The 10,813-nt window shown below is 33.0% G+C and overlaps 2 protein-coding genes across 2 annotated transcripts in view; both read left to right on the forward strand.

Moving 5' to 3' along the window:
• HELRODRAFT_163140 (hypothetical protein) overlaps window positions 1-743 on the forward strand; it is a gene marked incomplete at both ends in the record, with an annotated part of 4,522 nt that extends 3,779 nt beyond the window's left edge. Inside the window, one exon of the mRNA XM_009027103.1 lies at window positions 691-743. Within this exon, the coding sequence (XP_009025351.1) occupies window positions 691-743 (53 nt within the window). The remainder of the gene's footprint in view (window positions 1-690) is intronic.
• A 4,768-nt stretch (window positions 744-5,511) lies between these two features.
• Window positions 5,512-9,261, forward strand: HELRODRAFT_107319 (hypothetical protein; the record flags this gene model as incomplete). The annotated part of the gene is made up of 11 exons (XM_009027104.1): window positions 5,512-5,680; window positions 5,756-5,884; window positions 6,692-6,820; window positions 7,011-7,136; window positions 7,209-7,337; window positions 7,597-7,722; window positions 7,832-7,963; window positions 8,225-8,353; window positions 8,586-8,768; window positions 8,789-8,824; window positions 8,887-9,261. 9 exons carry the CDS (start codon window positions 5,512-5,514, stop codon window positions 8,720-8,722), a joined length of 1,206 nt encoding a protein of 401 aa, XP_009025352.1. The 3' UTR covers window positions 8,723-8,768; window positions 8,789-8,824; window positions 8,887-9,261.
• Between the last annotated feature and the right edge of the window lie 1,552 nt (window positions 9,262-10,813).

Genomic DNA, 10,813 nt, shown 5'->3' on the forward strand with positions numbered 1-10,813 from the left:
ATTAGGCAGCAAGATAGCTCCGTAAAAACGAGAGTAGTTAGACTAGATGCATTGTTTTGACGAACAAAAGCAGAATGCTTGCTCTATTCAAACACTGATTGTGCAAGACTTTGAAGCAATGTTGCTTTCAAGTGTATGACGTGCTGTACAAATGTTCACGTAGTTCTTGTGCCTGTTATGATACAGTGTAGAAATAGAGACTCACTTAAGAAAGAAACAAACTAATAACATAAAATTATTGTCAAGTATTAAGCAAACGTTTGCAATACCTAATGGTAAAGAGGATAACATATAGTCAGGCAGTTCGAAACTGAGTTTTGATGGAAGTCTAAGAAAGGAATGATTGATTTTTGAGTGTGCATGCATGTGTGCACAATCTTCTTCCATAAAAATTTTTTTAAATTCAAACTTTTCATTATGCACGCCATGTATTTATTCCATATTTGTTCGGTATGAAAATGTGTTTTACGTGTATGTTATATATGTTATACGTACATGTTATATGTTGTAAATGTATGTTACATGCTATGTTGTACATGTATGTTACATGCTACGTTGTACATGTATGTTAGAATATCATTCTACAGATGAAAATGCAATGAAAAAATTTGACTTCGAAGTGTTGTTTATTGCTGTTTTTCATACCATGTACGCATGAATATTCAAATATTCAAATTGCTCTTTCAACAGGATTTTTGATCGGCGATTGTTCAGCAGACCTTGAAGATTTATGTCCGTTTTAGTTTAAATTTTTGTATCAAACCTCTAAAATAATTAAAATAATTAAAGTGATTTTAAAAATTTTCTTGTTCCGGTACTATAACCCAATTCTTGTACTACAATTTCATGCATTAATACTCAACAAAATTATCATAATAAAATCTCTTTGTTAACATTGCAGTAAGCCTTTTAATATTATACTGTTAGCAGCCAATCAAAAGTTGTTCTTATGGTAACACTTTTACTTAGCTCCTAGTCCATAGGTTTTTACGTGTACGTTATATAAGTTATATGCTGTACATGTATGTTACATGCTACGTTGTACATGCAGTAAGCCTTTTAATATTATACTGTTAGCAGCCAATCAAAAGTTGTTCTTATGGTAACACTTTTACTTAGCTCCTAGTCCATAGGTTTTACGTGTACGTTATATAAGTTATATGCTGTACATGTATGTTACATGCTACGTTGTACATGTATGTTACATGCTACGTTGTACATGTATGTTAGAATATCATTCTACAGGTGAAAATGCAGCCGGGCAGCGGATAAAATAACTTGAAAAAATTTGACTTCGAAGTGTTGCTTTATTGCTGTTTATTTGCAGTGTGCTTCTCATCAGCACTATTACTCAATATTATTAGATTTTTCAACATTGAATTTTACTGTTTGATTGAAAAATATCATTAAATGTATTGGCGAACTATAAAATCAATACCGATCGTGTCCATTACACATTGTTTCACTTTTTTTTTAAATTTCAACGGCAAACATCTCCGTGAATGAGTTTGTTCGTGAGCTAGTTGTCTACACAAACATTCCTCTGAGGTCAAGTTTTAGCACTTAAGTTAATTCGATAAGTCTAATTAGGTTTAATCTTACGCTTTGATTTATATATTTTCTTAATTGAAAATGGGCTTATTTTGTTGCTAAACTTCTGACAAAATGTACAAATGAGACTTTAAATTTAAGACTCGATACGCTTGGGTTGATTTGATTCTTCAGTGTGATAATGTTAGCTTGCACCAACCGACCGAGTTTATGAATTACATTCGCTTGCATATGTACACCAACATTATAAACAGATAACTATTAGATTTGTAGAGTTAAAATTTATTTATTTACTAGCTTAGCAAGCTTTGCCAACGGGATCCTTAACAGACTTTTGTGGGCTACCAGCTCTATAATGTGGCTTTGGCTGGATGAATTTGAAGAATTCTTGTGCAACTATTTGCTGCCTCTACAACTATGTACAACATATTGCCATGTATTAACTTTAGTGACTAGATTTTTTATAATAAGATTCGATTTTAAATGTCTGAATGTCACCTTTGTTGCACAAACATAATGACACCTGTGAAGAAACTCTATGAGCAAGAACCTCCTTGGTTTTTGTCTAGCTGCTACTCTCTCGCCAGTACCTACTCGAGCAACTAACTATCTTGCATATCTATCTAGCTAACAAACTACTTGCTGAATGTGTGCTGTTAACTGAGGTTTATATGGTATTACGGTGGAACCTTAATGTTTTATCGGTCTGTTATTGATAGTGAAGTTTATGAGAAATATTTTTAAATTTAGTTATTTCTGTTAATTTTAAAGATAACGGTAATATGTAATAAAGTTTATTCGAAGTAAACGCAAAATTCTAAAATTTAAAAATATGAAGTTTAATTATTTGTATTATTTAATAATTTTGCTTCTGAGCTTTCTCATGGCACTTGAAGGTAGAGTTTGAAACTTTTTGTCGTAAAAATAACTTAACAGTCGAAATAATTGAAAATTTTTTTTTATTATTCATCAGCGGTGTACGTGAATGTGGCGTTGAAGAAACCTGCCTTCATCTCCTCTCTTTACTCATCTTACATAGCTGAATACGGAGTTGATGGCGATAACGCCAGCCTAATCAACTTTGTTCGCACTAATGGAGCTAATTTTCCATATTCAGGATGGTTTGTGGTTGATCTCGTGAATGCGTACCAGGCCAAGTTTGTTACGGTCTTCAACAGGGCGGATCAGGCTTGTACCATCGTTCCATTTTGCTGTGAGTTTGCTTTAAGTTTAAAAATCACGAAAATATTTAAACATTAGAAATTAAATTTGAAATCGATTGAAACGTTTTAGATAACCGTATGAACTACTTCATCGTCGGACTGACAAATTATTTTGATGCAGCTGTTAACTCGACAGCAACAATTCGAGGAAATTATGACCTGTGTGGGCAGTGGCCGGTAGAAGTTACAACAGCTGGTCAAGTAATGAGTGTGAACTGCGTTGACCAAGAAAAATTTTACAGATTCGTTATTATACAGCAATCGTTGCAGGTCGAGCAATATGTGACAGATTTAGGGCATAAAGCCGTTCAATTCATCGAGATGGAAGTTTATACCAATGGTTGGTTTTGTTGCCAACACTTTGAAAGAAGCTATTTTTCATATAAAAAAAGAAATAAAATACTTGTAACGTATTGAAAAATTTGCAGAAAGTTTTTTGCAATATGAAAATGTGGCACTCAAGAAGCCTGCCTATATGAGCACACCTTTTTCACCAAACATCGCATACAATTGTGTTGACGGAATCAAAGGAAGTAGCAATTTCTGTAAATTGGGGACCGAAACAGCACCCGTTAAGAACTGGTTCATAGTTGATTTGACACGAAATTATCAAGTTTTGTACGCTGTTTTATACACAATTGATCAAAGTTTGTAAAATAAATGTGCTGTTGGCAACAGTTGATATTTAATTTTTAATTACTGTCATATATTTAAAGGCATGGCAAGCTTCGTTGTTGGGTTATCGGACACGGTGAATCAAAACTCAGTTGTTGCGATACGAGGGACCTACGATAATTGCACCACTGGACCAATAACTTATAGCGCCTCAGCCCAACCGCTGAGAGTTGATTGTAACTACGGAAATAAAACTTACAGATACGTGATAGTCCAACAATCTAGTACTTTGGCTACCACTCTTGGCACCATGAAATTTTCAGAACTTGAAGTCTACGGATTTGGTTGAGTATAGTTTTAATTACAAAACAATTTTTTTATTTGTAATTTATTTGTAAACATTTTTTCTCTTAGAAAACACTGTGTACAAGTATGTCGGTTGTTTCAGGACCTTTCAAAAGCAGGCTACCTTCCACGAATCCTCCCTTGATATATGCATCACATTGTGTAAGGAAATGAACTATCCATACGCTACCATCAGGGTACGAACTAACGACATCTGATAAATATAAAATATCTGAGTACAAACACACGCACACATGTATGTCTCTTAAATATGTGTATCTAATTCGATATTTTGAAAATCAATGCGAAAAGGAAAGACATTGGTGTTTTTGTGCGGCAGTCACTCCAGCGGATCTCTACCCATCCTCCTCTTGCTTCTCCTACTGCAACTCAGTCACTGGAGTCTGCGACGAGACTGATCTGAACGCTGTTTATTCAAGTGGGCTGATGCCATACGAATTTACACCAGAAATTAATTTTATAATTTTCATTTCTTACTATTTATATATTTTATTTAAATTTTATTGGTCTTACTATTTTAACGTTCTTCAGCACAACCCAGCCCAGGATATATGGGATGCTATCTGGATGCTGGTAGCACCCTAATCAACAGAGATCTCAACCTGGAATCGATACCGTTTTCAGGGACATTGACAATTGAAATATGCTTAACTCACTGCTTAGAAAACGGCTTCTCGTACGCTGGAGTGCAGGTTTAAAGTAAACTATCTTACAATAAAGTAGTGTCAAATGAGAAAAGCGCTTGTGTAATAGTTAAGTTTCTTAGCGTTGCTGTGGCAGTTACAGGTTCGAATTCAAATAGATCCAAATCTATCACATGCAACGCGTGTGTGTGTGATGCTCTGGTTTGCGTCTATTTTCATGCATTGTGTGTTTTTTGTCGATACCTTTGAGAAATTATGAAAATATATACTACGACCAGAACAGTGCATTTTGTTACTGTGGAAACACGTACGGAAAGTATGGAAAGATTTCCGAAAATATCTGCAACGCTTCATGCGACGGAAACGCAACAGAAATGTGTGGTGGACCGTCAAGTAACAGCATATATTCACGTTAGCAGTTTAATCGTTGAGAAATCAAACAACTCATCCAAGTTCACATTATTTTTGAAAAAATATCAACTTTATTATTTCCGCCAATCAGTTTGCAACCAACTCGGGACAAGCCAAAGCTGCTCACAAGTCCATCATTGTACCACTCCAAACAGTCTGACACCAGATATGACGTGTAATCCGTCAAGTTGTCTGCCAGGGTGGTATGGACCTGCCTGTGACTTGAGAAGTAATTGTCAATTACTTCTGCAGTTATTTAGTAGGAAGGCTTTCAAATAATTTTTAGGCGAGCTCATTACTAAATTTTTATAGAATTTATTTTCGGAAAATTGAAGATTGCGGTGTCTACAACGGTGATTGTGGCATCCACCCATGCTCCTCGTTCCAAATTGGATCGACCGTCATGACGGAATGCGTTTGTAGGATTGGCTACATGAAATATTTCTACAACGATTACTGTCAGCTGGGTATGGAACTTTAAACATTTGCAAATATTTTGGAAATAAGTTCCGTCCAATTTAATTTTTTCACAGTCAACAATGTGTGCAATGTTTTTCCAAACTTATGCAACAACACGATTTCCAGTTGTATAGTTGTGAATGGAGATTACGAATGCAACTGCAAAACTGGCTACGAACATCCAACTCATCCAACTAATTACACCGTCTGCATAGGTTGAACATATTTTTAAGCTCTCAATCATGAGAAAATTTCATTGGAAATTCAATAAATATGAAATATATTTAGATATCGACGAATGTGCAACTTCAACTCCATGCGATCTAACAACTCAGTACTGCCTTAACACTATTGGTTCATATCAGTGCTTGTGTCGACCTGGTTATCAACTGATTAGTAGTTCTTGCCAAGGTAAAATATTTTTCAACACACTATTAAAAATTTAAAGAAGATTGTTATTTGAAAATAATTTCAAAACAACTACAGACATAGATGAATGTTCAAACAGTTCAAATCTGTGCAACAATGCAACTTCATCATGCGTGAATCTTCCAGGCTCCTACAACTGCACATGTTTGACTGGCTTCTATAATAAGGACCAGTGGACTTGCAAAGGTTGAAGTTTTTGTTCTTTAAATAGTATGCTATTTAACTTATACAAAAACTGAATTTTGGAAGAATTTTGTAGAAAATTTTGTTAATAAACTTTTATTTATTACATTTATGATAGGAGGGCAAATGATACTTGAGGTGATATTGGCTATTTGTGAGATTGGGATATATTCAATTTTTTTTATCAGTATGTATCGATATTATCGTCAATTTATTGATTAGAATATGTGATAAATTTATTTATTTATATTTGTTTTTTTTATTATCTTTTTTTTATTATACAAGGTTTAATACATTATTTGACATATGAGAACATTAATTATTTTAAATTTATTCAGTATAGACTCATAGGTTTATTTAGTTTATTGTTTTAAAATTGTCTCAGTTTTGAGAAGGCACAGGGACGTTTCGTCTTCGCCTTTGTTTAGCGTAATAATAATAATAATAATTTAATTTCTCGAAACTCAGACATTGATGAGTGTTTCACCAAGCAGAACAACTGCACGAAACCTATAGACACATGCATAAACACGTTCGGCTCATACGTCTGCATCTGTCCAGATGGATTCAAAGAGGTCTACCACGATTGCATTGGTGAAGTTATTTTTCATTTATGCCCAAAACCCTCAGTAGAATTTACTTTTTACAAATACTAAAAACTTCATCATTACATTACCTTTTTGATCTTTTGTTTTTTTTTTTTATATAAAAATTAACAACATATTTTAACATAAATAATTACTGACTGTGAATAAGCTAGTCGAATGAGACATTTTTGAATTTTAAGCCTATATGACATTTTACTGATAGATATAAACGAATGCCTCACACTCTTGAACGCCTGTGACAACGAATCATCGATTTGCAACAACCAGAATGGGTCGTACAGATGCGACTGTTTGAGTGGATTCTACAGCAAGAATCCATGGACTTGTGAGGGTTGGTAGTTTTGTCTGCAATGTTTTTTTAATCTGAAAATTGCAAATCTTTTTTAAAACACTTCTAAATTTACAAATTGTTTCTACTATTTTGTTATTATATAAATGAAACAATCATGTTTCCAGAATTCGCTAAATATTAGAGTTCAGTATAAATTTAAAAATTAAATATTTTAAAATTTTCTTCAAAGACATCGATGAATGCGCCAAAAACAGACACAACTGTTCAAGCCTAACGGAAGTTTGTGTCAACACCATTGGTTCGTTCGTTTGCCCGTGTTTGCCGGGTTATCGGAAGGTGAACGGCGTTTGCACAGGTTAAATTTTTAATCAAATCATTCCAATTATTATTATTTTAATCAAAATATTTCAAAAAAAATAAAACTTAGACATAAACGAGTGTTTGAATAGTTCATACGCGTGTGATAACGCTACGTCAACATGCCTGAACAAAGTTGGAACATACAACTGTACATGTTTGAATGGTTTCTATAACATAAATCAATGGACGTGTGCAGGTTTGGGCTATTCCTCACACGATAACGTTTTGTAACGATATTTAATTGCTTTTATTTAAGATAAGGTTGACTCAATGTTACTCGATTGTGAAAAAGTTATTACAAACTGCGATAATTTTCAGCATCAAAGCATCTTTTATCAAATTTAGAATGATTATGCACGAGACATTTGACATTTTCGAGTTTGTTGACTATTAAACTATTACAAATACTCTTTCAACATTCATCAAAAAAATTTTAAATAAAACCAAACCTGCAGACGTTGACGAGTGCTCCCAAAACAAGCACAAATGTGCTAAAGTGATTGAAACCTGCTTGAACACCGTTGGTTCGTACGTTTGTAACTGTTCATCCGGCTACACAAGAGTAAACAATGTTTGTTCAGGTAAACAATTTCGATGAATATTTTTTATTTCATGAGTTTTTCAGACTTCGAAACATTTCCGTTACATAACGAACAATTTCATGACAATAGCAATCATAAAAACTCACAGACGTCAACGAGTGTTTGAACGTCGGGACGAATGTTTGCGATGCTCAAACTTCAACTTGCGTCAACCAGATTGGGACGTACAGTTGCTCGTGCTTCAAGGGCTTCTCCAGTAAAAACAAGTGGACCTGTGAAGGTCGGGGCTTTATTTGAAATAAATATGAGGTTTTTAAAAATTTTTTTTTAAATTTTCACGGCGACATTATTAGATTCAGAAATATTTTTATTCCTCGGTTTCATTTTTTATAGATCTATTAAACTTTAATGTATTTTCAGTAAAAGAAGTGTTATGTAAAATGCTACAACTTATTTTTATAACAATTCACCCAAAATGACAAATCAAAACCCATTATTTCCTCAACCCAATTTGAATACTCAACTGCAACACACCACACAGACCTGGACGAATGCCTGACAGACACTCACTCCTGCAACTCATCCACTTCTTCGTGCGTCAACAACGTTGGCACTTACAGCTGCTCGTGTAACAATGGATATTTTAACAAAGATCAACACACTTGTGAAGGTAGTAATTCATTTGTTGCTTTAATTTGAATTGTGTCTGTCTTTTAACGCTTTTTTGATAAAACTTTTTGACAGTTTTGGACAGAGTTACTTTAAATTCCAGCCAAATCACTTCAACCCAATATAATAGTTTTTAGCTATAGAGATACAACTCAGAAATTAATAAATTATTATACTAATATTTATTTTATCTATTTTCATTCATTAATTCACGACAAAAACCAAATTTTTAGTCTCTCAAGAAAAAAGTGTTCTATTCGCATTCATCGCCATCTTCAGCGCCGTTCTTTTGACGATGATTGGATTCTTCTCCTACTGCACTGCTTCGAACCAGTTCAAATATGCACCTCTCAATAGAGAAATTATCTGATTTCAGTGTCGGATCATCTTGAAAAAGTTGGAAATGGACATTTATTTTGAAATGACACTACGTTAGTTGACAGACTAAATTATTTTCTAACTTTTATATCATCAAATTTTTGTTGGATTTGCTTATCCAACCTAGTTGTTCCACCTATCTACAAGATATTAATCATATCTTGAAGATAGGTGGAACAACTACATATGTAACTGAAAATGTAACGCAGTTACGCTCGGTTTTATGACATGCTGTTTCGTAATATGTTTGTAAAGGTGTTTCGAAACGTAAAGTTGTGAGTATGTGTTGATGTTTTTATACAAACTCGACATTCTCACTTTTTAACCAGCATCTTTTCATTTAAAAAATGTTTTCAATTCATTTTTATCTCCTATTTTGCTATTTTTTATTTTTGTTTCAAACATATTCAGGTTTTTTTATATCATTTTTACCTTAGAATTAGTTTCAAATAATTGACTTCATCGGTTTCTAATAAATAATATAACTTTGCTATGCTTTTAACAGAATTAATTAACCATTTTTTCCGATGATTTTGTTATTTGTTCTTTTGAAAAGATGTAATTATTGATAACGCATCATTTTTACTGTTAAAATTTTCTTAATCAAATGATAGTTTTTAACAAGTTAGTTACTTTAGTGAAACATTTTTAGTTAAAATTGTTGTATTTCTGATAAACAGATTCTTATTAACTTGACACTTTTTAAATGTTTAAAAATTCATAACTTGTAGATTTTAAGTCTAAGACTGGAATGATTGACTCTTGAGTGCGCAGAGCTCTCAAAATATGGTTGTCACGTTGGTTACAAAATTGGAAATATATTTTGTCTTTTTGATGGAATATCTATCTTTTAGGATTTACATAAGCAGTTAATAATGTGTTTGTTTTAATTTATTTGTGGATAATTCGTAATAACTCGAAGCAAATATTACATTCACACATGCATACACACACATGCACACAAACAAATATTAATCTGAATTTTTTCTTTCACGAAGAGGCATAATTTGAAGAATATTATTGAAATTTTTTTGAACATTTGAAAATAAAAATAAGAAAAAACCTTTCAAATTCTAGCAAGACGACGTAATTTAGGTGGTGAGACAGATCGGAAGGTGAGAGTATTAGGCAGCAAGATAGCTCCGTAAAATCAAGAGTAGTTAGACTAGATGCATTGTTTTGACGAACAAAAGCAGAATGCTTGCTCTATTCAAACACTGATTGTGCAAGACTTCGAAGCAATGTTGCTTTCAAGTGTATGACGTGCTGTACAAATGTTCACGTAGTTCTTGTGCCTGTGATGATACAGTGTAGAAATTGAGACTCATTCAAGAAAGAAACAAACTAATAACATAAAATTATTGCCAAGTAATAAGCAAATTTGTGCAACACTTAATGGTAAAGAGGATAACATATAGTCAGACAGTTCGAAACTGAGTTTTGACGGAAGTCTAAGAAAGGAATGATTGATTCCTGAGTTTGCATGCATGTGTGCACAATCTTCTATCATGAAAATTTTTTAAATTCAAACTTTTTATTATGCACGCCATGTATTTAGTCCATATTTGTTCGGTATGAAAATGTGTTTTACGTGTATGTTATATATGTTATACGTACATGTTATATGTTGTAAATGTATGTTACACGCTATGTTGTACATGTATGTTACATGCTATGTTGTACATGTATGTTAGAATATCATTCTATAGGTGAAAATGCATTGAAAAAATTTGACTTCGAAGTGTTGCTTTATTGCTGTTTATTTGCAGTGTGCTTCTCATCAGCACTATTACTCGATATTATTAAATTTTTCAACATTGAATTTTACTGTTTGATTGAAAAATATCATTAAATGTATTGGCGAACTATAAAGTCAATACCGATCGTGTCCATTACACATTGTTTCACTTTTTTTTAAATTTCAACGGCAAACATCTCCGTGAATAAGTTTGTTCGTGAGCTTGTTGTCTACACAAACATTCCTCTGAGGTCAAGTTTTAGCACTTAAGTTGATTCGATAAGTCTAATTAGGTTTAATCTTACGTTTTGATTTATATATTTTCTTAATTGAATAGGCTTATTT

The sequence above is a fragment of the Helobdella robusta genome, assembly GCF_000326865.2.
Source record: "Helobdella robusta unplaced genomic scaffold HELROscaffold_5, whole genome shotgun sequence".
Taxonomy (NCBI): domain Eukaryota; kingdom Metazoa; phylum Annelida; class Clitellata; order Rhynchobdellida; family Glossiphoniidae; genus Helobdella; species Helobdella robusta.